The sequence below is a fragment of the Osmia lignaria genome, chromosome 16 (assembly GCF_051020975.1).
Source record: "Osmia lignaria lignaria isolate PbOS001 chromosome 16, iyOsmLign1, whole genome shotgun sequence".
NCBI classification, from domain to species: domain Eukaryota; kingdom Metazoa; phylum Arthropoda; class Insecta; order Hymenoptera; family Megachilidae; genus Osmia; species Osmia lignaria.
This window is the reverse complement of record NC_135047.1, coordinates 8,454,386-8,480,839: the sequence shown is the minus strand read 5'-3', so window position 1 is coordinate 8,480,839 and position 26,454 is coordinate 8,454,386. Positions and strand designations below refer to the sequence as shown.

The following is a 26,454-nucleotide window of genomic DNA, read 5'->3' as shown; positions in this document are numbered from 1 at the left end:
ACCTTTCCTTCTTCATTATCCGCTCTTCCTTCGCGTTAAGTTTTTCGATTATTCATTATTTATCGTCTGTTATATATCGTTTACGTCTGCTTCTATTTCGAACTTTCATGATACGATTATAGCGAAGCCTACTACATACATATATACACTCGGCTCTTCTACGCTCGACATTTGTTTTACAATTCTTCTGAAAGTTCAGCATTCCTGTTTCTTTCGAAACGTCTCTGAACGAGATGAGCCTGTCCGATAAAGAACGCGATTCGAAGTCGTCGGTGTTCTCGTCGTCGCGAACCTCCTCGCTCGAACCGATCGAGAGAGATTCGGATAAATCTGTCGGCCGTTCGATCTCGAAGAGCGCGGTAGATTTTTCGAGGTTCGCTCGAATCGACCGATCAGACGGAATTAGAAATTGCGTCCGGGTCTCTTTTCCAGGGATCCGATCGAGGAACAATTCGCGGAGGAAAGACGCGTTTCTTCGGAAATATCGGAGCTATCGTACGAGGAGTACAAGGAGGAGGAGGAGCCGGAGGATAAAGCGGCGCGAAGGCATCGCAGCAAATCGATCGACGAACCGCATCGCGTATTGTCCTTGGTAGGAAAAAGCATATCATTTCTTGTCGCCTCTTTTCGAACAACTCTCGAGGATGTTTTCAGGTTGAAAAATGGCAAGATTGGCAGGTTATTTCACCGTTCTCCTCAACGGTCGCACGATTCGGTTAACGACGCTTGCGAGATCTTCTAGTCTCGTCGAATCTGCGGCCGTTTCCCCGATATGATCGAGCTTTTCGAATTCGAATCTGCTTCGGTGTAGAAAGCGACCCCGGTCGCGGCCAAGAAACGTGGCAAGAAGATGAAGAAAAAAAAGGGCGAGAAAGGTTCGCCAAAGGCGAAAGGAAAGTCCGAGAAAACCGAGAGAACTCCGACGGACGTCGAAGAACCTGAAATCAAGTAACTAAGGATGAAACTGTAATTATGTTTCCTCCGGCTTTCCTCGATTTTCTTTTTCTTTCGCCCAGGGATCGGATGATAAAGGATATGCGAGAGGAGATACGGTTGGAAGAGTACAACGAGAAAGAGAAACCGCGTTTGGAGACGGAGGAAGCGGCGATTCGACTGAAGCAGCTGGAGCAAACTGCCCGTGTCCTCTCGTCGCACCGCAAGGCGTACGCGGAGTACGAGCGGATCCTCGAACAGCAGGAACGCGTTGGTATCTCGGGTCCAAAGAAAAGCCTTTCTCCCATCGTTTTCTACAATGGAAAACATATTTCAGTGGGCCCGTTACATGACTTGCGACGGTCTACCGGATCCCGGATCCTTGTCCGAGACCAACGCCTTCGTCTACCTTTGGTCGTTGGAGGAAGAAGAGGCGACCATGGACACTGTGGAAGAAAGGTGTCGAGTAATAACCCGCGTAAGTATAGATATATTTCCTGCAAACAATACGCGACGACGATCAACGGAATCGTTTCAGCTGTTGAGTAAGCTGGAGGAGATCGCTGGGTTTTCCAGCGCAGTTACGGAGAAGTACGAAGCGGAATACAAAGAGGCAAGTGTCGAGTTTCGTTCGCCGGAAGATATAAAGAAACTAAAATAGGGATTCCCTGAGGACAGATCGCGAGCGAACTGCGAAGGAGGCTACAAAGGTGGATAGATTTCGCTTGCTATCATCTGCTCCGTAACATCGAAGCGAACATGATAAGAGAGGACACGAAGACGACCAGATACGTCCGCGCGACGAACAACGCGGTGTGCTGTTTCTGGGCACCGATCATCTTGCCTGTTGGACTGAAACGGCCCATCACGGCCAAAGAACAGTATGATATCTTTCGATTAGCGCCGGTGGCGTGATTTCGTATTGATCCTTTTCTCGATAGGAAGTCGATCGAGATACGGTTCGCGGAGATGGACGCGACGATCAAGCTTCCGGTGGACGTCGATTGCCACCGCATGGCGATCAGAGGACTCTGGCTAACTTACGATCATTATTCGATGGAAACGCGCTCTTATCGAATTCCTCAGCTCCCTGATCGCTTGCTGGAGCTATGGGGTAGTTTCCCTGGTACGTCATCGTTTACCCTTCTCCCCTACTTTTCTACATCCTTTCCTTTTTCTACTGTGTTTCAGACCTCGTCGAGTTCGAGAGAAAGGAACTCGAAGAGAAGCTTCGTATATGGGAAGAGCAAGCGGAAGGGCGACGCTTGCGGCTGGAGGAGAAACAAGCGATCCTAGAGCGGATAGTCAATCCGCCGCCGGTTGCACCAGTTAAACGGGGTAATAAACGGGGAAGAAAAAAAACGCCTCGATCCCCTGGCAAGGATCAGGCGATGTCACCGGCCTCGTTGTTGCCTTTGAAAACGGAACTGTTACCTTACTTGCCCACCGCGAACGAAATCATTCGTGAGAGGGAAGGTAAGAAGAACAAGATGAGATTCTTTAATAACAAGCTAGGCGACCCTTTTTTTATTTCACAGACGACGCCAGATTGGAAGTTAGAAAATTATTGTTCACTCGATGCGAGACGACCGAAGTGAACTTGCGAAAATACAGAATTCTCGGCGGAGTGTTTCGCGTGGATCTTCTTTATCAACCGCCGCAACCGAAGGACCTCGGGAAAGAAACTTATCTAACATCTCGTGAGTAGTCGCGGGGAAGAAGTCTCGATCCCGGACGATGATTCGAGTTCGTTACAGTCGAGTTGCCGAAGGAGCCCAAGTTCGTCGCGTTCTCCAGACGATACGAGACCCCGCAGCCGGCTCCTGACTCGGAGAGGACACCGGAAGTAATCGAGGCAGAAATGAAAGCGCTGGAAGCAGCGATGGAGGCGCTGGTTTTGATCACACTTAGGTCTAATACTTCTATCGAATCGCTTCTATCGAATGCAACTTTACAATTCGATTTTATACTACAGATTACCCAGTTCGATTCTCTGGTTCGAACCACCGTTGATCGCCCAGTGGATACCGGAAAAGGAAATCTGGTCAACGAAGCACGTTCACGACGTGAAATTCAACGAGGAGCAACAGACGATCGCGTTTAGGAGCGGAAGGTTGGGCGTTCACGGGTTGGCCGCCTATAAATTTTCTAATCTTCCCTTTCAGAGCTGGGAAATGAAACCGGAATCAGGAAAGAGCGGCCGCGATTACGGCGGGGTGGTGCTTGGAATAACCGCGGCCACTGTACAGGCCGAATTCGTGATCAGGGTACTTCGCATTTATTTTCTATCCCTTTTTCCATCGGTACAAACCTTTTATTACTTTTGTCCTGCACGTTTGCTCCTCTAGGAAGATCGAGTCTGTTTAAACTCGCTGACCGGCCACGCGAATAATCCTCTGAAAGGAATCCTCGGTGAATACGACGAGTTAGAACGGCTGATCGAGGTACGTAATCACGTTATTCTCTCCGCGTTGTCATTTAATCGACGGAGAGCGACTCGCAGCGACTGCAACAACTCGGATGCGATCTTTTCCCGGATCGAGACGCGGTTGCTTATCTAACGGGAATCAATACGAAACATCCGGCCGCGGAGAACCATCTGCGGCAATGTATGGCGATTCTTTCCACCACGTATACCTTCGCCTGGTCACGATGGAACGCGACTCGTGATTTTCGACAGATAGTTTTGCAGTTCAAGGAGATGCACGGTTGCGTGGCTAAAGAGGTAATTCATCCGATTCCGATTCCCGCGATTCAATCTCGTCGACTGTTAATTCTCGTTGAATTTTTTAAAAGCTTACCAATCAGACGCTTTTGGTAACGCCATCGCGAACCATGCGCGTCCGTTGCACCGAGGTCAGTCCCGAGTTTTCCGACTTACCGTACGACGACCAAAGCACCGGCGAGGTAAATCATTTGATTTTTCTTACCGTTCCCTTAGTTTCTATTCGAATTCTGATTTCGCAGTATTACGCCGACCTGTATCAGCTGGCATTGAACACGGCGGGTATCAAGACCCGGCTTTCGATGAAAAGGATCTCTTATAAATTGGTATCGACCGTCGTTCGGCTCCTCGAACGTACCAACGTTATAGGCATGTCCTCATGATTCATTAGTTCTGCTTTCTGATTCGTACCGTTTCAGCAATTAACAGAAATAAACCGATACGACGAGTGCTTTCCAAACGAAATTCTCTTTATTCGGATATACAACGTATCTCGAGCATCAAGCGATATTCTGGAAATAATAAATGCATCTGTTCGATTTGTTCGTAAACGTAAAACGATATCTCGAAGGAAACACACAGCGATATCGAGCTTACGGCTAAGCGGCAAAGAGTTAATTGATGCGCTTCGACGGGTTAGGTATGGATGAAAAGGGGGATATAAGGAGGGTGTTTGTTCGCGGTCTACCTAGAGGGTAGGAGGTGGGCGGGGGTGGGTAAGAGGTTCGGGATACAACAGGGAATAACTACGACACGGAAACGATAGAGCGTCGAAGCGGTCGCGAGCGACGGGGCTGGTACGCGGATCTCGTAACGATCCGCGACAACGAGCAACCAGCAACCAGCAACCGCTGTTGCTGCAGCCGGAAAACGCGAACACGCTTGCCCGCTTTCTTTCACTTTCGTTCAACATTCGCGAATACGTGGAATTTGAGATTCGATCCATTCACCCGGCACCATCCAAATTTAACGAACGCGTATGCAATACGAAGCTAAAAAATATATAGTGTTGCGCGCTACGAGGGCCGGATACGCGTCAGAGCTGTCTCGACTTACACGTACCACCGAACCAACCAACTAACGATCGATCGCCCTGAACCGTCCCTCCTCTCTCCACCCTCTACCCTCCACAACCACCTCCTCCACCCTCTCGTTCCACCTTGTTTCGTTTTCCTTTTCCCTTCCCGCCTGCTACCACTTTTCCCGTCTCCCGACCATACCATTTTTCCTCCCGTTTTCCAACAGTCTGAACGCGACATTATGAGAAAAAAAAGCACCCTTTTATCATTTTTCTTTTCTTGTTTTGTTCCCTTTCCAGGCAAATCGTTCGAGCGGCTCTATCGCGTATCCAGTAAGCGAACGCCGCACCACTTTATGTCGGCTACATTTTCTAACTAATTGTATTTTCCTACGTTTTCTGCCCTCTATCTCTTCACCGTTCGACACGCGTTCAAACTTGCCTAAATTCTCATCTCTCACTATATCATTTGTTTCCGTCCGAGTTGAATTCACCAGATGGACTCGACCCGCTTTCCTCCCTTCTCCGTCGCTCTTCGCCATCTCCTGAGTTTTCGATGAAAGAGATTTAGAGAAAGAGAAAGAGAAAGAATGAGAAGATAGGAGAGCGAAAGATTTGACACGATCGACCGATCGGCGGAATCCGTAACTCGGACTTGGTAAACGAGTTGGCTCGCTAAGCTCGTAAACGTAGAGCAGCAAAGTGTTCCCGCGCCTAATTAAAATCTTAACGCTCGCTATATCGTTATCGCAGACTGAAACTTGTCTCGCAAGCTGCTTACGATTGAGGTAATCCATGGTATAAGGCCCAATTCGCATCCAGTTCGAACTAACGCGTACTTAGCTGTATACACACTACTACGTATCTCAACGAATCGTTTGACTCTACGAGTTGTTTTATCTTTTTTTTTTTTTTTTTTTTTTTTTATATATATCGTTTTCTCGTTTTCTCTTTAGAATAAACGCGCGTTCCAGCTGTACGCGACGGAACGCGTTAAACCGCCAAACTTTCGTAGTTGAATGAATCGGTTGCTCGAACAACTTCACGAATCTCTGGCGTTCGATTATCACCATCGGATATGCATAGTACGTAATAACTACACGGTATTTTATACGGAGAAACGTGCTTTCACCGATCGTACCGATCAGCGTCCGCGATCACGTCCGGGCACGCGCCTATATAAACGATCGAACAAATAATGCTCGACGATGAAAACTTTCGTTTCGTCTTTCGTCTTTCGTCTCGTCTCGTCTCGTCTCGTCTCGTTTACGTTTCTCTTCGCTGTTTACGTTTAGGTTTTGGCACTTTTTTTTCTATTTTCTGTTTTCCTTAAACCTCGTCGTCCCTCTAATTCCAATCCTTTCGCGGACGACCGCACGATGGGGATCTAACGCGTGAATTCCAACGTGAATCGTTTGATCGCGACTCTAAACTCTACCCACATATATCCTTCGTCACTCTAATCGATTCGATTCGATGACGTTTCGTTCGTTTGAATCGAATTTACGCGAAATCGAAACGTCTGGTTTCGTTTAAAGTTTCGCGTACAACGGTATATAATACACAGGCTACGATATACAAACGTTAGTCTACACGTTTTTTGGTTTTTTTGTTGCTTTTTTTTTTCTTTGTGCTACTCGATAATTACGTGCACACATATACGATGCGTGTACGTGCAGATGTATTTTCAACAGTGTATGTTGCGTGTGTTTTCGTGTTGAAGATTCTCGTGCACGGTTCGCCGCGTCGCGACGCAACGCGACGCGGCAAACAACATCGGACGAGGGTGGGTGGCTCGAATACGCGTTCTCGCCACTTCTTTCGCGAGTGAATAACTTGATTAAATCGTCGAACAGAAGTTAAAAATATTCCTGCGTCATTGTCGAGGCGCGAACGCACGCAGACGTCTCGTTAACTTCTGCCAATTGCGTGCCGACTTGTTCTTATTTCGAACTTACATGTACACGCACACGCACACCTCGAGCACCAATGTGTGTGTGTGTGTATATATATATATATATATATATGTATCCGTTTGTTCATGTAATGTTTTGCACGTGTGATGTATACGCATATATGCAAAAATCTGCGAATCGTCGTCTGAATACGATCACGGCGGATCGTTCTACGTTATCGTCAACAACAGCAAACTATTGAATGTAACGCTTAAGATTAATTGAAGGTGTAACACCGATCACAATTTTCATCGCTTTCAAAAGATCTCCGACTATGTCGATACAAAAATTCCGTCAAAAATATCGCTGCTTTTTGTCGCTGTTTTTCTTCTACTAGTAAGAATTCAACATTACGTCCCCGGTGTCCCGTTCCGATCGCTCGTCGAAACGTTGTCGACGAATAATTGTTAAAAGAATTCTTTGAAACCGTAGACCTCATGATACGGACAGGGTAAGGGGATCGTCTACGGAATCGAACAAGTGCAACGAGGGATGGTGAGGGAAAGAAAGAAGGAAGTGAAAAGAAAGGAGAGCCAATCGATACTCTGCCGCGACTTTGTTCGCATTCGCGGGAACGAACGACGGAATCGTTAGACACCGGACGACACCACGGATAACGGGTAACGGGCAACGGGTAACGGGGGGAAAACGCTGAATCGCGTCAACAGGTATCCCAAGCAACGGTATTACGTACTCGGTACGTAAGTTACTCGTGCAAAAACGGTCATAAAAATAACGTTCGATGTAAATGTCAATGATGTTTCGAAAGTAACGTCGATCGGCCGACCGGCCAGCCGCGCTCGAGCGTCTTGGTCGCTCGAAACCACGCGATTCCACGCGAGTCGTTGTTGCGCGGAAACTGGGAAAAGAAAGGGAAAACGAACGAACGAACGAACGAACGGGGCGTGCGAGAAGAGCGATTAGCAGAATTTCAACGAAAACGTACGAAGAAACGGAAATACATTTGCTGGTTAGCGTAGTATCGTCGCGTCAGGAATAATCAGAGATCGATCAAAGGGATCGATCGTACGCCCCGATCCGAAAGAAACTCGCGGGGAAAAAGAAACGGAGGTAATAGAAAGGTTTGAGAACAAGATTGAATACACGGGTTCTCGACGCGTTCGACGCGATTCTTGACTAATCGTTAGAAGTAAATGGGAATCGAAACGGTCGGCGATATCGAGAAACCATCATCATCCTCGATGCTCGGCGTCAAACTCGAGAACACTGTGAAACTGAATGGCTACTGGTCTGGGTTGGATCGACGATTTCCGATACTCGCGATCGGAACCTTTTACTCCGGCTTCAGTCGATGCCACTGTACGATGGTTTGCCGAGGTTTCGTGATCATGTCTTGCCAGTGTTTAGTCTCGCTCGCGCCGCTACCGTTTTTCCCTGAAATCCAACCGATCGATGCGTCATCGATCGTATCTTTAGCCCAAAAATGCATTCTAAGAAGCCGCCTCTTACCAGCTAACTGAATCCGTCCGATCAGCTCGTTACGGCCGATGTTGTCAAAGTCCATCACCATCACGTCCAACGAGCACTCGCGGATCTTCTCCCAGGGAACATTGAACGAGAATACCTCGTTGAACACCGGGTTCAGGGTGCACTTGAATATCGGGGTCTTTCGTTTCTCGATCCTCTTGTCGCCGAATTGCAACCACACCTTCACGTACGGATCTGAAGGTGTTCGAAGAACCGACAAGGTCAATCGTTTCATCTGGTTCCTTCGACTGAACGTACGTGTATTTCTTTCGATTCCGATTAACATACCTGATTTTCCATTGATGTCTTTCGCTTTCAGGTTTCTCGCCTTCAGCAACGTCAGCGTCAGGATGGAGTTGCTGGGGTGGTAGCACAACGAGCACAACAGTTCCCCGCACTTGTCCTTTGCCGGCGGTTTCAGAGCTTTCCAAAACGAGGGCTTCTCCGAGAAATCGACCTAGGATCATCGCGCCACCAGTTAGCTACCTGGCCGAAGGTAAGTGACTTTACGATTCGAAATTACCTGACAAAGCGGAAGAAACATTTCACCGATCGAGTCGTCCCTCGAGAACCGATCGTAATCGAACACGTGTAAATGCAGCACCCTGCTTTGCAGCTTCTGTATCGGGAAACCTATGACGATAGAAAAAAATAAACGCCGTGCCGAACGATACGTTGCAGTATACTTGATCGTTACTGCACACTTGCTCCTCCAGATTTTCTACTTTTCTTACCTTCGAAGTAAAACGTTTCGTTCCATCGAGGATTAAGGGTGCGCCTCTTGATTTTCGTTTCTAGCCGATGCTTCTTATCCGGCAATAAAGTGACGCGAACGTAAGGGTCCGATGTCCCGGATAAATCCTTGGCCGGCAAATCTTTACCCTGAAACGGATCGGAAGCTAGGTTGAAACGCGTCCGTTCGTTACGTGGCGAAGATCGGCGGGGAAATCGGAACCGACCTGTATGATACGAAGGATAAGCGTAGTATTCTGAAAGTCGTATTCCAGGCTGAAGTGAATTTGACCGACGTTTTCGCTCGGTTCCGAATTGTCGATGTACATATCGACCAACGACATGGATCTGCTCTGCATGAACGCTTTCTGAAACGTTAGATCGGCACTCGATTAGACACGGTTAGATAGGGACGTAGTTTTTCCGACGTACCGAGGGATGATCGCCCTTCACGTTCTGCAGCTGTTTGTTTTGCGCCCCAGCGGTCGGGGTGCGAGGCTCGGCACCTGCAGCTACTACCCCACCGGCGCCGCTGCCAGAGATCGCGTTCGCACAGGCACCGATTCCGGCATTTGCATTTCCCACGCCGGAACCGGACGCGGAAGCCGAGCCGGACCCGCTGCTGCCCGCGATCCCGATCGCCCCCGACGCCGATCCGCTAGCACCGGCGCCACCCGCCGTCCCCCTAACCGCGCTTCCGCTTCCGCCAGCACCGCCGCTACCATCCGTCGATGTCGCCGACTTGTTCGCCGGACTACCGGTCGTTCTAAAACAAATACAATCCACCCTTTCTCTAACATTTTCTTCACACCTTCTTCTTCTTTTTCTTCTTCTTCTTCTTATACTCTGCTCACAAATTAATACATATTTGTTTTTTTATTTTCTTTTGTATTCCGTTTTGCCGAGTATCGCGCGTGATCACGCGTCACCCCGATTTCGCGTCCACTCTTCACCGACTCTACGAACTAAGAACATTTGCTACGGTGACAACTATACAAGACTCTATTTTAGTGGAGCTAAAATAACGATCTCGACGCTACTCGCTACGATGAACGACGACTCTGGGAGCTAATGTATGTAAAGGTAGATGTATATCGAAACTACGGTGCAACAAATGTCTACAGGCGTCTACGAGCGTCTAAGAGCGTCTACCAGCGTCTACGAGCGTGCTCTTTCATTTCCATCGAGCTACGATTCGATCGAGGGTATCGTTTCGGTTCGCGCGCTTCCAAAGGGTTTTAACTGCGTTTGCCTTTGACGTGAAACGTTACTAGGAGCGCAATTCTCGCCTTAGTTAAAGAGCGATAATTAAAGGGGGAGAAGATGGTCGGCGCGCGCGAACGAAAGGGCAAGCTGTGAACGCTTGGAAACGCAACAGAGCTTTCGAAAGAATCGGAAATCTAGATAGATTGATTCGGTAGAGCTACTTACACGTGTCAAGCAGCGGCCATCCGTTTTGGCGAAACGAGACATTCCCGTTAGGAAGGAAAATTGAAAGAGAAGATAGAAGAGTCAAGTGAAGCAGTACGAGAGAGAACGAGTTTAAAATTTTCGCTATTCGCCAACTCGAACGTATATACTTACTCCAATTGCGCTCTGGGTTCCAATCGTAACGCCGAAAGGATGCATGAAACAAAAGAACGGGTGAGTCTTTGGCAATCTCGGACTTGAATAAAAACAAAAGAAACAAAAGAAGAATGAATAAAAATAACAAGAAAAAAAGAAAACAATGAGGAAACTATGAGAAAAAAAAAAAGAAAAGAACAAATTCTTGTGGTAAGTTTAAAGTTTCCTTCGGTGTCGTAACCTTAACCTTTCGCGACAGTTCGTCCAGTGGGCTGAAAAAAGAAAGATAGAAGAAAGAAACGTTCCCCGAGTTGGTCTTCTTCGAAATTGCCAAATTATATATTTTTTTTTTTTTTTTTTTTCACGCGATCAGTTTTTTCCAAAGGCCAGTTGCGACGGCGAGAAATGTCCGAAGAACGGGGCGATCCGAAGTATAGGCGCGCGCACGCACACACACACAATGAACAGAGAGATAAAGAGAAAGTGAGAAAGAGAGAGTGAAAGAGAAAGAGAAAGAGAGAGTGCACCCATATCGCGAGTCATCGTCCAGAAAAGTTTAATCGGACGCGCATCAGAGACGGTATCTCATTGTCGGGGAGACACGCTATCATGCCAAACGTACATCCGTACATTGCCGATTTAACGCACATTCCTTACCTGGTGGTGTAATACTCGAAGAAGGCAACCAGTATTTCCAATGATCTCGAAACTGCAGCCCACATAATTTTATCGTTCCGATAGACAGTTTTTAGCCACGATATCCGTGGAAACGCGTCCGCGTTCCCGTCTCGATGCGATTATCGATGTCCGTTTCGAACGAGAACGAAACGCAACGGAACGTAACAATAGGGAAAAAAGTTGCGCGAAAGTTTGCTAAGATCCACCAGCTTCCTGGTATCACGATCGGATTTTATCCACCTGTACGCAACTTCCTGCAAATTCCAAAATTTAGACAGCGAGAACGTTAGAAAACGTGAGAGTGTACGACTATCGCGTGCATGGAACGTCGCGACGCCATTTCGACGAGCGTCACCGTCAACGTATCTCGTATCTGATGTACGCTCGTCATTTGGCGCTTTCAATTCTTCGATAAAGTAATTAGCATTTCACGAGGTCGAACGATGACGAACGATAAATAAATGCGAGCTCGTGCGTCGAGAAAGGGGTGAATTGGTTCGGTCAGTTGGTCGGTCGGTCGGTCGGTCGGTCGAAAGAAGGGGTTTTGGATCGATCTTAGCTATACACTCTGGTCGGCACCACCACCAACGTCCACGACACCGACGCCAACGTCGTCTCGCTCGGCACCGTTATCCTATCCATCCACAACATCACCATCCCCAACGGCGCCGCTGCCACCCTCTCCTTATCCATCCTACCAGCGACCTTCGAACGCGCTACAATTGTCGGATTAATAGAAAATCGGATGCAAATTGTACGCTTCGAGGCATATCGTACGATATTATCGATGTTTCGGAAACGAACGAGAAATCTCGAAAGCAGTCAGGGACGTATCAGGTCGCGCACGTGGCAACGACGTTCGCGAAGGTCGATAGACACACGGCGCGCGCATCTCACCGGACACGCAAGCATTTCCCTTTAAATCATCGCGTTAATGTTAATTAATAACGATCACGGCCACACGTCTAGCACTAAAAACAGAGCCGACCGATTGGTACCTTCGGTCCACGTCGAAGGCTTCCTACCTTCCTTTCACTGTACGTTCTTTTCCTCTCTCTCTCTCTACATATATCTCTTTCTCCCTTTTCGTCTCTCTCCTCTCTCTGCCTTTTCACTGCTATCGGACTATCATCCGTTTCTTTATCAACGAAAGGCTCGAATCGATGACCGTGAGGTACTACATAGAGCAAGCTCTCGTCGCGTCCTTTGTAAAGGGAAGGAAGTCAACGAAGCGACGCGTCCCTTGGAAAGACTATTTTCGTCTTTCCTCGGTGGCGAAAAGTTGGAGTTTTTGGCACGAGAGCAAATTACGAGCGAGACGATCGATCGAAACGCACGCGCACAACAAAGGTAAGAGAGTTCCTGGCCGTGATGCGGCTCGGTCAATGCCGAAGAACGTTCAAGCAACAGGTTCCTAGTCGCTGTGCACGCGGCTATAAATTTTACGAGGGCAAGGAAAAATGCTTTATCGCGACTTGCCAACCTGTCGTTCGAATCTCGACGAAAACCAGCCACTGTTTAATCAGCATCGTTTTCGCAAACGAAGCTGAAGAGAAAACGATCATCGAGTTCTTTCGATAGGCAGCGAAGAAACGAGCTGAGAAAATTGAGCGTACAATGCGCGTATCGTGTTAAAAGGTTGCGCAGTTGTAAAGGGTTAACTATGAATTCCGAGGATGACAAAACAAAGCGACGACGACGCCGCCGAGACGAAAAGTATTCTCGCCGCTCGATCACTGCCAAGTTCCGCTACTTAACCACCTGTTACTCCGTATATCCCTAGGACTCGTCGAGCCGACGTTTAACGAGAAAATCGAGTGGTTAACGATCGCTAGTTGTCACTATACCCTTATCCCTCTTATCCATGTGCCGCGCCTTGTCTTCAACAGATGCGAGAAAGTAGAGGAGAAGATCGTACAGAGAAAACGTCGAAAATAATCGGAAAAATTGGATCGAGTCTACCTGTGTTAATCGGGGGTGGAACGAAGGAAAGCGGTCGATTCGAAGGGAAATCGAGCACAGAGCACCGCGTTCTCGCAGTTTTCGCGGTAAACACGCGCGAGTTTGCCTCCTCGATTCGCAAACGCGTCGCATCACAGACTGAACTTTTCTATGGTGGTAAGCAACCCTTAACCGCTCTGGTACACGCATCGATGCCTTTCAGCTTTCGATACATTGGCGCCACCTCGATGCTCGGCAAACGAGTTCCGGACACCATGGGGAACCTCTCCTACGCACCAGGGATCAAACGCTCCCTCCCCTACTTTTCCCTTTACTCCTCATCCACCCTCGCTCTTTCTTCTCTTTCTATGCTACCCGCTCTTTCCTCGTCACTCGAGCTCTAAACCTTCCCTCTCTCCACTCGCCAGCCCCCACTCTAATACTCTTTTACCTCTCCGTGCCCTTATTCTCTGACCATCATCATCGCCGCCGCCGACGCCGCCGACGCCGCCGACGCCGCCGACGCCGCTACCACCACCGCCACCACCGGCACTAACGGCACACCGCGCCATCGCCATCGCCGTCGCTACTGGCCCCTCTTCCCTAACCCCTTACCCCCTGTCCTCAACCTATCCTATTTTCTCTGTTACTCTATCTCTCCGCTTTCTCCACCCCCTCGCGCCTTTACATACGCTTCGATCCGCCACCACTTTCCATAAAATCCTTGCCTTATCGCGAATCGAGCTGTCCCTCGAACTTGCTTCGATCCGCTGGTTATCTTTGACGAATTACTCTCTATACCGGTACTCGACTCGCGCCGATCGATATGAAACTTTTTCACAATCACCCCGATAGCGATCTCTCTCTTTTTTTTTTTTTTTTTTAACTGATTCGAAATCGAACGGAGTCAGCGGTAAAAGTAACCGAAAGAAAATCGAAGGACGGAGCGAAACGAAAATTCGAATCGACGAGGTCGTTTTCCGTACGAGCTAACGGAAAGGACGGAATGGCATCGATCGGACGTTTTTTTTTTTTTTCTTTTCCTGTTCCCGATGCTTTGCCGTTAAAAGCTCGAGGCAACGGGGAACAAAGTGGGCCAGCCCCGGTGTCCTTTCGATTCAACTCGCATCTTGGTTGCCGGGAAAGAGCCGGATGGGAAATAAAAGAAATGAAAATGGGTTGCAGACGGGTCGTGGTGGCGCGCAACCGCGGGAACTCGTCCTCGTGCCGTTTAACGGGCCGAACGTCAAATATGCGATAGCGTAGATGTCTCGGTCAGAAGGTCTATCGCCACGGGCGATTCGAATACCGATTAACGGAGTAACGCGCGCAGAACCTTCTCCTTCTTCGTCTTCCTCGTTTCCACGACGAACCACGCGAATCGAAGCGGTCGCGCAAACGCGCGCCCCCCTCAACCCCATCGGAAACTTTTTCTTTATTCCATCCTTCCTTTATTTACCCTTTCGCTTTTCTATAGATTCTCCCGGGTATTTTCAGTAATTTCCAGCAAAGTACGCGTCCTCGCGGATTACGTAATCTGGGAATAACGCGAGCAAAATAACCTCGAACGAAATGTATCGATCTCGGAGGCACGACTGATTCGTCTGCCGTACCGGCATCCCCGATATCTGCTCTCCCTCGTTCACTCGGATCGATCCAACTTTTTTTCTCATCGCAAGCGGAAAAACAGCTCGATCGTTCTAGCTGTTGCAAGCGTAAACACGTCTGTTCTCCGTCTACACCGTTGCTCCTAAAAACGGTCTGAATAAAAACGGGACAAAAATTCTGCCAGTCGGCAAAGTTGAAGCTCGTAAAGTATACGTTCTGAAATAGCGTAGGGATGAAAGAAAAACGCGGGCGTAAATGTATCTACGGTATATTTACCGTGCTAGAACCGGCGCCTGTTTCAACTGGCGAAACACGATTTTATGCACGATCGATTAGAGTTAACGTTATGCACGCGTGTCTCTCGGGGCATGGCCCTGTTTCTCTAGAAATACGCGCGCGTGTCGTACGTCGATCGAAACTTTGTACGCGTTCCCGTACTTTGCAAATTAAAAAAGAAATACCTCCACCCTTCTGCTTCCCCGACCTGCCCCCTTCCTCTCTTACTATTATTTTTTTCTCTCCGCTAGGCGACGATCGATGCCTTTTGCCGATCGGTACAGGACGAATCGTAGCTGTGATATGCGTAGATCGTAAGCGTAATTGACGATGGTGAAGCGGCCACGAGGACGTGGAACGCGGCAAAGCGAGTGGTCGCGATATACGCGAGTCGAGAATTACGCGTTGCGATTTAAAGTGGCTGAATGACGATGAAACGCGGCTAAAGCATAGGAAAAGCCAAGCAATCAATTACTGCGCGCTACGTGCCGATGCTTTCGAGCACCCTGCTTACTCGTACCGCGTCGAATCGATTACGTGCTCGACGAACGGCCGAGTTAATTTACTCACAGACTCTGCGACAAGAACCGCGACAGTGCCAACTTGCTGATTCGATTATTTTTCAGGCCATCCAACATTGCAGAGGCTGCGATTTCCATATTCGATCGTTCCGCGAAGGAAACTACTGAGGAACCAAGTATCCGCCGCGTTCGGCTTTCGCGGGTTCCAGCTTGCCGCGATCGATCCTCCTCGGCTCGATACACCTATTCGTCCGATCGATACACCGTAACCGATATACGCCTACGTATATCGCGTATCGATCGGTGCGATTACGACTAGACGTCGCGTCTCCGCTCCAAACCTCGCCGTCCTACTCTTCTTCTCGTGCTTCTTTCAAAAGGACGCGTACACACGTGTCAAAGTGCGCCGATTCGATCAAAGCGCCGTTACCAGCCTTCCTTTCTTCCTTCTTATTCCCTTCTTTGCGTTCCCACGTTTAAAACGTTTCCCGACCAGCCGTATCGCATCATTCGATCGTCGTTCGTCCTCTGCCAAACATCTTCTCCGTCCTCTCGTTCCTCGTTCCTCCTCCTCCTCCTCCTCCTCCTCCTCCTCCTCCTCTTCCCGATCGTTTGCCGCTCAAGATCCACTCGAACCGTCCTCAGACTCGATACTCTTGCGCGCATAAACAGGTAATTCACCTTCCTTTCCCTTCTTTAGTTTATCCTTCACCCCTACTTGCACTCGCCACTACCTACCCCAACTCTACCCCTTCTTCTGGATCACTCGTTCTCTCTTATCTGAATCTTATTATCTTCCACTTTCCCTCGCGTCGATTTCTTTTTTCTTTCGATCCTGGTCGACGCCGATCGATTTTCTTCCTCGCTGCTTTTGATTTTTTCCCTTTTCAAATCGAAGACAATAGAAAACGTTGAATCGATGAAAGAAGGTAACGAGATCTTATTTTAGGGTAATGTTTAACGTGAAATGTTTCGACGAGATAACGTTTCAACAATAAGATTTACGATTAACAACAGACGAGTAACGATCAACGATAACAATTTATTGCGTGAGTGTTCGGTTATATTTTCCACGTCGTTTCTAAACCCTTTGTCTCTTTCTTTCCGCTCTTGTTTCCTCGCACGTACAAAGGATTTCTCGCCTTTCGTTTGTTTTCCAGTCAGTTCGTCGAACAAAAGATCCTTCTTTTCCTCCTTCATTCGTCTCTCTGTATTCTTCGTTCTTCTTCAACTTCTTCAACTTCTTTCTGCTCGTGTTTTCGAATTCGAAGTTTGTCGCGACGCGATCAGGGTACCGATCGAAGATCGGACAACGAAACGGGACCGGGAGGGCGAAAGAGGGCGAAAAGATTCTTCGTGTCTTCGCTGAGGGGAAATCCTTGCTGTCCGTACACCGAAGACACGGAATATCTTTTCCGTCGAACGATGCTTTCCTCGGAGGAAAGCGAGCGCGATCAAGCAATTAGCCGCGACAATTCATAATCTTGGCAAACGATCGACAAAGGTTTCTCGATCTCGCGAACGAGACGTTCAGCCATTGCTCTTCGCTAGGCGAGTATCCATTTTTCTCGATCCTCGAGGATCCGTCCTCTTTCGCGGAAACAGCGCTGACAACGAGAAGGACGAGGACGAGGACGAGGACGAGGACGAGGACGAAAATTACGACGACACCACCAGCCACCAGGGAAATTTAAGAACGGAGAACCGAGAACTCGTCTCGATTTGATACGAACGTAGAGCGTAGTAGTGCCGGTCGAACGACTGTTTTACGTTTCGTCCAACCGAACGGACGAGCCGTTTGCTGAACGCGAACTACCTCTCCTCCTCTGTGGTATGACCTACTCGTACACTGCTCTCAGCTGCTTTCAACCCCCAGAATCCTACCGCTACCCCTTTCTCCCACCCCCACCATGTCCTGTTCCCTTCTCTCCCTCTCGTTCCTCCTCCGCCATCTCATTCTCTCCTTCGCCTCCTACCTATGCCATCGTTCCACCCGATTCTACCTTCCCCTATTCCACTCTAGTCTATCCCGTATCGCACACCTCTCGCACCCCTAAACCCCTAACCCCTTAACATTCTAACCAACCCCAAGCGCCCTCCTTCTCCTCCAACCATTGCGTCCCGTCTGTCTTTCCCAACCCCCACGCCTCGCAGGACTAACCCCTACCCACCTTCGCTACCTACCTACCTATACTACCCTACACCCCTATCGTCCTCGTCGCTCCGCCATCCTGCCCCCATCCGACCGATCCGACATCAGCCACCGTACGCCCTTGCTTCGTCTCCATTCCCTCGTCTCTTCACCTCACCTCCCCTATTCTCTCGTCGTTGCCTCTGTGCCGTGTTCCTTTCCACCCTCCTTCACTCGACATGTCCGTTTCAAGTTGTCGCCGTCGTTTCTCTATCTACTCGTACGTGTGCGCACGTATGTACCATCTTACGAGCCCGACGATCCTTCGGCGATCCACGATCGACCAGCAGCAGTCACCCGTCCGTCTTTCTACCAATTACCCTACTCTTCTTTGCAATTTTCTCCTTTTCTGCCGTCCGAAACGTTTATCGTTTTCATCGGCTAATTACACGCTTCCCTTTCATCTATATTCTACTCGGCTAGTCTCCGCCTTCTCTTTGTCCATCTAGTCGCGGCTGGCAGCAATCTGATTATGTAATTAAGCCAAAGGGAGACAATCGTGTCCAACCAGCAAAGATTCGCTCGCGCCGTTGACCCAATTTCCACGCGTTCGTCTATTCGATCGTAGCAACGATAGCGTTCGAACGACGCTGATAACGCGGACAAAAATTCGCGCTCTCTGCCCCCTCGAAACTCGGAGCGGACGGTGACGGGGCCAGATGGATGTTTGTCGACGACGTGACATACATTGCATACTAGTATGTACGCTGGTTTAATGTATATCTGTCAGATACAGTGCACGATGCATTATCGGTGTTTGCCCGGGTTAGTTTCCACCAGCGAGGCAAGGTCATCGCGAAATTTCCCCATTTCTTTGTTCGCGTTATCGGACCGTTTCGTTGGAAGAAAATCTTAACTCGAAACTATCGTTCTTTCTCGCAGCAGAAAGTTACAAAGCGGCGATGCGAGTTGCGCTCCGAGCTAAACAGTTATAGTATGCAACGTAACAAGTGGCATATCTGTTGCGTTTCGCCGATTTAAGTGCTACGAAACAGCAGGCTACTTGGCAACCTTCCAATTGGCACCTTGTCGAGAGTATAACGGAATTTATAACGCGCCACCTCTTCGGTTTCTCGTCGTTGACAATTTTTTCTCCAGTTTATCGCTCGATTCGAAGCGAACCGTTGAACCGTATCACCTCTGCTAACGATAACCAGCAATATCGTACTCGAACGAACTTTCATCGTATCGAAGAACGGTTTCGACAGCTGATTTATTTCGTCTGCGACCCTCCGTAACTGTTCGTTACAACACCGATTTAGTATACTCCCGATATATACCCCGATCGCGTCGTTTGTTCTACGACACGTCATTTATCGGGACAGCCGCGTTGGCAAACAGATGGAGAAATCGTTTAAATATTTTCGTCAAATTTTCCAACGAAGCGAATCGATTCCCTTCCCCGTCGAATAACCCGCGCCGCACCGTCTACCCCGATGAAACACCGAATTTTCCGTCGTTGGTAACGAGTCATTTCACGAGGTGTTTTGTCGGTCAAATCAGTTTGCTGGTCGATAAGAGATAACGGCTGGTAAGTCGCGAACATCGTTACCGGCTCAATGTTATATTCTCATTGATCAAACCTGAGTACTTACACACGTACGTAGATGTTTCCTTTCCTTCTCTCTGTCTAAAAGCTAAAAAGAAGCGCTAACAACCTAGCTTCCTTGCGATAACCCGTATCAATCTTACCCGAAAGCTTTCGTGCTGATCAGCGGAGTCTTTAAACTCAAGAAACCGTTTTTCTTCGTCAGCTTCCCGTTCCGGTCGACGCTATAACCATCCCCGTGTTCGTCCTGCTGCTCGAAATCCTCGCCCCGTTGTTTCGACTTTTGTTTCGCTCGCAGGAACAGCCAGGCGGCTAAACCGAGGACCGCCAATACTGCCAGACCTCCGACTGTTCCGAAGACTGCTATCAAAATCACCGCTTTTCGCTCCATGCCAACCTTTGATAGAAGAAATACTCGTTTGAGGAAAGGATTAAACATTTTTCGGCGGACGTGCGCGATTTACCACCCAGATCGTTCTCGTTTTTCTCGTTTTTCGAATCGATTCGAATCGCCCGTTCGCTCGTTGAAATGTCAATAGCGCAAAACGGTGCGCATTTCCGTGCTCCGCGTTAAAAATAATCCTTTTTCCCTTTGGTTCGCTTTCTACGTGGAACGGATGTTGCTGGTCGTCGAGGACGAGCCAAGAATAAATAACGCGACGATCGATCTCTTTGCGATCCCGCTTTGGAAGCGAGAGGATCGTCGCTTGAAACGGACACCAATTTCGGCAGCCATTCGTTAAGAAACGAAGAATTCTCGAATCGCGCAACTATCGCGTCCAACTACACGCTACTTTTCTACCGTAAATCGATACCGGCCTTATATATTTTTCCTTCCCTTATATCGCTCCTCCGCAATTCCCCCGTAACCTTCCTCCTTTCTCGCTAAATTATTTCCCATGAAATTTTCCCCGTGGTCACTCTACGTTAACCGTGTCGCGTATACTTTCGTAACGAGAGACACGCGATACACGGTTAACGTGGTTTCCGAGTACGCGTAGGGTAGCTTCCCCTGGGACGAGATACCCTCGGACACGCAAACACCGAATAAACGAGCTTCGAGCATCGACCTACATCCGGCCAAACACCGGACCTTCCGATTCCCTTCGCGGAACTCCGGCGCCGATTTTTAATAAATAGCTTATCGAGAGGAGCTTTTTCTATACGCGTTACATGAACGTACTTCCGGAACCGTGGATACAGATAGCCGCGTTCCATCTAATTAAAGTCTCGCCCCGGGAAACAAGGTTTTCCCCTTCGACGCTTTCGCAAATCCCTCCTTCGTCAATCACCTTTTTGTCCAGCGATCCTGACGATCGAGAAGGCTCGACGAAGCACGTTCAAACTCGCTGATCCGGCTAACGATCGATTGTTATATTAATAACGACAATCCGTTCGGGCCGGGAAACGGGGTAGACTTTCTTCCTTTCTTCCTCTTTTTCCTTTCGTCGAGTTAAAGTTTGCCAAGCTCCAACGATGCCGGTTACCGCGGTCTACGGCATTCCAATTCCAAGTCGACTCGATGTCGAGTTTAGATGAAAATAGACGCGTTAATGTCCAATTCGTTCAATTTGTTTCTTTTAGGAGGCCACTTGTGTCGATTCGCTGGATAATTCCTCCGAGGCAATCGCATCTTTCCCGATCGGTTCGATGTTTCTGCGACATCGCGAAGCTGAAAAAACGATAGATCGAGTTAGAATCGTGATCTCTATCTTCGTCTCGTGGCTAGCTCGATCATCTCGCTACTTTCGTTTGCTAAAAGACGAAAGAAGTTCCGAAATTTTTGCCGGCCAAGAAAGGAGAAACAGCATTTATAATTGACCATCAACCGAGTGAAAAGCTTTAAAAATAGGGCGAACGAAGCTTTTATCTCTGCTCCGTGTTCGAAAAGGTTAAACGTACGCGCGATCGTCTGCAGCTTAGGTAAATATTTTTCAAAACACGCGTATCGGCGTAACTTTTCTTTCTTTTTTTAACGTTAAGTGCGTAAACATCGCCGATAACGCGCGAGTTAAAAGCAGGGGTTCTATAGGTGAGAGTTACTCGCATATTGGCATAATGCATGTTTGAAGCGAGTCACTTGCATGGAACAAGAGCGATTCGAAATCTTGCAAGTTCGCCTCTCTAACTCAATTTCTTCTCGCGAATGCGTCTCGAGACAAAAGGAAAGAGGAACGGGGCGATGTCGGTCGAGATACTCGCAAAACAGATTACTCCCTCAACTAGGTTCGCCTCGACGCTACTTTCCGCGTCCTTGCAACTCGTACGACGCGACGCTTCGAGAGGATGGTACCTGATGAATCGCAACCAACTCCTCCCTCGACGCGAGTCAAACTTTACTCTAGTTTCTTCGGAACAAAATTATTTCACCACGCGCATCGCTACTTTCGAACGTTATTCAGAGATAATTCGTTTCTTCTCGCCGCGATCGTTCCTATTCCCGATGACGAGTGCATAAGTAACCTTGACCGATCCGTAACTTTGCCTCTACGGGAGACAAATTTCTCTCCGAGCTATAATTGTCTTACCCTTCTCGAAATACAAATTCGTACCGTCCGAAGGTTACAAATCGTCGAGACGGTGATTTTGAAATGTTCGAAGGAAAGATAGGAGAAAAAGGAACTGTTATACTCACTGAAACAGAGGAAGAGACCGTCCTCTGTTGTTAGCGTTCTACTGGGACTTCCGGCCGCTTAAGAGGAGCACCCTTTTCGGAACTTCGTCGATCCTCGCCACCTTCCGAACTCTGTAGTTCGCCGGATTTTCGTACACGCGCCTACGGTACTCCGCGTCCTCGGGACCGCGGTTCGCGTTGGAAAACAGATTCGGATCGGTGGAAACGTTTCGGATCGAATCGAAGAGGGAGGAAAACGAAGGCAAACATGACTAAAGAGACCGAAGGAAAATCGAAAAGAACGTTTTTATCGGAATTGAAAGAACCGGTAGGAAGATTGAGAAACGGAGGGCGACGATGCGGATGATGGGGACCGATGAGGGTGGAGGAGGATGGAAATGGAAAAGGGAAAAGAGTCCCAGGAACGTAGAGGGAAGGTAAAAGAAGATCAAAGAGAAGAAGAAGAAGAAGAAGAAGAAGAGGAGGTGGAGGAGGTGGAGGATGATAAGGGGTAGGAGGGAAAGGGGAGAGGAAACGTTGCAGAGAGCGTAAAGGGTTAGAGCAAAGGGTAAGAGGGTAAGAGGGTAAGAGAGTAGGAGAAGAGTAGAATGATTTCAAAGACGATCGAGTAACAGTAGGGAAAGCGTAGGAAAGCGTGAGGAGGAAACGCGTTTAGGAGCAAAGAAGGGGTCGAGATAGGAGAGAAGCAGCAACCGCGTGACAGGCAGCGTCGCGACGCACTGCTGCTTCGCGGCTGCTAACCCCCACCGTCGCCACCCTGCCAGCTTTCCACCCCATACGTATAGGTAGATGGGTTCGCGACGCCCTCGATCGCGCGCGAGCGCTCTCCCCATCCCCACCTTTTCCACGCTACGGCACACCTTGCAAAATCCTAACCTCCACCATCATCCCCCAACCACCCTCTGAAAATATACGCGTACCAGTCATTCGACGCGAACCGTTCCCTACCAAACCGATTCTTCTCCCCCTCGAGTTCAGCTTCCGCTTTGATCGCGACCTTCGATCGTCGTCTTACGCTCCTCTATCACGTGCCCCTTTCACCGATTTCATCACCTTTCCGTTCGAATGTGTACCGTTCCACTTTCGAAAAAACACGCAATTTCACTTTTCACGTTTTATCAGAGAATCGTACGATGATTTTTACGAGTGGTACTCATCTGGCGTCTGATAATCGATAGGATAATAAATAAAAAAGCAGACGATCGATCACGCGGGTTTCCGAAGAAAATATCTTGCACACCTGTATGATAAGCTGTCGAGTTTTTTTGAGAAAATCTGTTACTAATCCCTTGAACCGTTAATTACTCGTATACCAAAGGGCATAATATTTCTTTACCCGTGTAATGAAATAAAAATAATTCGTCTCGCTTGAAAAAAAAAAAAAAAAAAAAAAAATAGGTAATTTGCTCGAACCACCGTCGCGAAACATTACAGATTCGCGTCTTGCGAGATCGTATGATACGAACCTTCGGTAAAACCTCTTGTTCCGAAATGAAATAAACCCGTGAAGCAGCTCGATGCCAGCCAAGTAGTACTTTCCAAGCGATTCGTCGAGCTCTAACAAAAGCTTTCGCGTTTAGCGAGCAGTCTAATTTGTCGCGAGCAACGATATTACACGGTTCCGGTGCAACGAGTCACGCCAACTACTCGCGACCCTCCGTGAAAGATAACGTCGCCCTACATACATAATACAAAACGACGAATAAATTTCGTCAAAGGAATAGAGCAGAGAACAATCGATTTGCGATCGAACGGAAACAGAAGAGGAAAAGTGGTCACGGTCGTTTCGTTCAACGAATAACGAACGGTTTTTACGCCTTCGTTTGCTCTATTATTTATCTACGGAGAAAGGCAGAGACCTGATATAAAGAGAGTACATGGTACATAATATACTAGGTACACGCGACGTGACGACAACGATCCAACCAAGATCCTTAATAGAACGATATCGATAACAATAGCGATAGCGACAATATCGCGCTACCGTATAAAAAGACATCGCGTAGCGTGACTCCGATATCTTTGCTGCTTCCAGTCTGCGAATAGTTCATATTTTCTGCGCTCTTCATTTCGGTAGGTATTATCGGTAAAAGTAAATGAAAATTGGTACGGAACGATGTCAAAGCCGATGTTATTGAAATTGTACGGTGATTAGTCTCGTGCGCGGGGAAATACCGAGACGGTTCCAGAACTGGGGGAAGGAAAATTCTTTGCTACTGGTTATGATTCACCGGAGCCGATTCGACAGTAGATGCAACGATCGAGTCAACAGTGAATCGCCGGACTCTGCGTGGAATCGTTAATCGAGGTAAACGGTTTCGAGAACGCGCGCGTTATCTTTCTTCGCGATACTCGTGCGGTCAGCTCTTCTCGTATCTTTATGGTCGTGGCTTCTTATTAACTACCGTTGATAGTATTGCGATCGGCAACTGTGTGTCTTACGTCTGAGTACACAGTAACTCGCGATAAATTTGTGTCGTTTGAGCATGATACCACTCCGTTTTGAGAAAAAATCATGATTCTACAAGAATGGAAGTAAATAGTGAATAACAGAAAGTGAACTTTGTTCGCAGGTGTGTTTCCTTCTTTCCTGTTCAATGTCGTGGTGGACAGCAACGATGGCTGTTCCTCGTGGAACATGGATCAATCTTGGATTTCTACTGATTCTTCTGCATCTGATGCATCAACCGGTAAGTGGTCAAAAGTACCCTTAAACCAAATTCGACTAACCAAAATCCTCGCGTGTGCCAACAGGTGACGTGTGCTGGAGACTCGGCTGATTTTTACACGGCAGCGGTGGTGGAGTTTACCCCGACACACAAAGGGAGTGACGGTACGACAACTTTGAGGGAGAACAGTCTATCGTACGTGGAGTACATAGAACAAGCTAGTCAACAGGTAAAAATTAACACAGTTCTTTTCGAAGGAAACCGTTCGAGAAGATCGGTTGAAATCGGATAAATTTTGTCGACGTTTCATAGAATGCCGACATCATCGTGTTCCCTGAAGATGGTTTAACATCTTTGTACATGCCTAGTCGGGCACACATGGATTCCTGGGCAACTGTGATTCCTTCCCCCCTCGAAAACTACATCCCTTGTACCGAGAATCGGATCAGCAACGTGAGCGAGGTAATAATTAAAAATGTTTCAACGAGAGCATCTTTTTTCACAAATTTTACATTATCCGCGTAGACGTTGAAGAGATTATCATGCGCCGCGCGGCAGAATCGCATCTACGTAGTGGTGAACATTGCCGAGAAAGAGTACTGCGAGCCAAAAGGTAAAAGATGCGCGGATGGAGTGAGTTATCACAACACCAACGTGGTGTTCGATCGATCGGGAGCAATCGTTGCCAGGTAATCAATCTTATCCACGAAAGATCGAATCGAATCGAATCGTTGCGATAATCAAGACGTTCCGTTCCTCGTTCGCAGATACCGCAAAGTAAATCTCTATATGGAGTATAGATTCGATACCACGGAAGAGCCGGAAATCGTTACTTTCGATACCGACTTTGGTGTCACCTTTGGCACCTTTATCTGCTTTGATATATTATTCTGGGTACCGGCTTTGAATCTGACCAGGATGCGAGGAGTTTCCAATTTTGTGTATACAACAGCCTGGTTTTCAGAAGTGCCGTTCTTAACGGGTAAGTTGCATCGTGATCAACGCAAGAAAAGAAAGAGGAAAATGGCAACCACTTTTTCAGCTGTCCAAACGCAGTTTGCATGGTCCTTTGCCGAGAACGCGAATCTCTTGGTATCCGGATATCATGATCCGATCAATGGAAACGCCGGAAGCGGCATCTATCTAGGTGAATATAAGTTTCCTTAAAATGTCTACAAATTTATTATGCAAATTTCTTAACGTTCAGGTCGCAAAGGAATAGCCAACGCGACGATTACAGCCTCCCCCTTGCATCGGCTGTTGATTTCTCGGGTCCCAAAGAAGAATGAGCCGAGCAAAAGGACGGAGGAGATTCTGATCGACGAAACGATTGTTCCACTAGAATCTTTCGCGGTCGTGGGGAAGCAGCCGGAAGAGAAACTCAACTTGATACGTCTTCTGCACGATAATCTCACCGCGTACGAATCCGTTCCGTTAGAGGTTTCAATGACCAAGAAGCTTTGTTACAGGGACTTCTGTTGCGATTTCGATGTCCGCACGAGCGGTCCGATCGATCCTCGAGTCAATTATCGAGCGGTCGTTTACGACGGGGTTCGCTTGTACGGTGCGTACGTACAAGCAGGTGTCCGCGTGTGCGCTGTGATACAGTGCAAGAATCAGTCGTTCGATTCCTGTGGCTCCTACCAGTCCTCCGACACCACGTTTACCACCTTGAACATTACGGCCACGTATCCCGATTATTCCAATATTTTAGCGATGCCGAGCGTACTCGATCACTCGCTCTTTCCCATCGAACACTTTACTTACACCGAACGCCCGCACGACGGGCAAACTAGTGTCAGCCTCGCTTTGAAGCAACCGACCAGAAACCTCGTCACTTTCGGCTTGTATGCCCGAGACTTTACCAAGGATAGAGAAGATCGACCTTGATATTCTTTTTCTGAAAATACTCGGACGATGATTTTTCTTCCATCTTATTTTTCATAAATACAAAAATACTCTGTTCAAA

At 48.1% G+C, this 26,454-nt stretch overlaps 3 protein-coding genes across 6 annotated transcripts; 2 read left to right on the top strand and 1 right to left on the bottom strand.

Moving 5' to 3' along the window:
• Positions 1-103: 103 nt before the first annotated feature.
• On the top strand, positions 104-5,597 carry LOC117600977 (dynein axonemal intermediate chain 7 homolog). The gene is made up of 16 exons (XM_076692975.1): positions 104-373; positions 433-592; positions 655-948; positions 1,017-1,203; positions 1,271-1,411; positions 1,472-1,546; positions 1,612-1,814; positions 1,875-2,059; positions 2,125-2,409; positions 2,472-2,633; positions 2,691-2,844; positions 2,909-3,200; positions 3,282-3,377; positions 3,437-3,658; positions 3,730-3,840; positions 3,901-5,597. Exons 3-16 carry the CDS (start codon positions 851-853, stop codon positions 4,039-4,041), a joined length of 2,352 nt encoding a protein of 783 aa, XP_076549090.1. The 5' UTR covers positions 104-373; positions 433-592; positions 655-850; the 3' UTR covers positions 4,042-5,597.
• On the bottom strand, positions 5,568-22,556 carry Syt7 (Synaptotagmin 7). Of its 2 annotated transcripts, XM_034317139.2 has the most exons (11): positions 21,817-22,556; positions 20,474-20,853; positions 19,325-19,578; positions 10,436-10,447; positions 9,284-9,617; positions 9,079-9,219; positions 8,854-9,001; positions 8,643-8,752; positions 8,408-8,576; positions 8,102-8,314; positions 5,568-8,026 (listed from the first exon to the last, which is right to left on the bottom strand). In XM_034317139.2, exons 3-11 carry the CDS (start codon positions 19,570-19,572, stop codon positions 7,926-7,928), a joined length of 1,476 nt encoding a protein of 491 aa, XP_034173030.1. In that variant the 5' UTR covers positions 19,573-19,578; positions 20,474-20,853; positions 21,817-22,556; the 3' UTR covers positions 5,568-7,925. The 2 variants fall into 2 exon arrangements, with proteins under 2 accessions (XP_034173030.1, XP_034173034.1); XM_034317143.2 differs by lacking the exons at positions 19,325-19,578; positions 20,474-20,853; positions 21,817-22,556 and adding an exon at positions 15,491-17,319.
• On the top strand, positions 8,483-26,441 carry LOC117600986 (vanin-like protein 1). Of its 3 annotated transcripts, none has more exons than XM_034317138.2 (8): positions 8,483-8,615; positions 24,390-24,506; positions 24,571-24,714; positions 24,798-24,947; positions 25,011-25,174; positions 25,253-25,467; positions 25,528-25,632; positions 25,693-26,441. In XM_034317138.2, exons 2-8 carry the CDS (start codon positions 24,414-24,416, stop codon positions 26,373-26,375), a joined length of 1,554 nt encoding a protein of 517 aa, XP_034173029.2. In that variant the 5' UTR covers positions 8,483-8,615; positions 24,390-24,413; the 3' UTR covers positions 26,376-26,441. The 3 variants fall into 3 exon arrangements, with proteins under 3 accessions (XP_034173029.2, XP_034173028.2, XP_034173027.2); XM_034317137.2 differs by lacking the exon at positions 8,483-8,615 and adding an exon at positions 23,750-23,889; XM_034317136.2 differs by lacking the exon at positions 8,483-8,615 and adding an exon at positions 23,973-24,124.
• Positions 26,442-26,454: the final 13 nt, after the last annotated feature.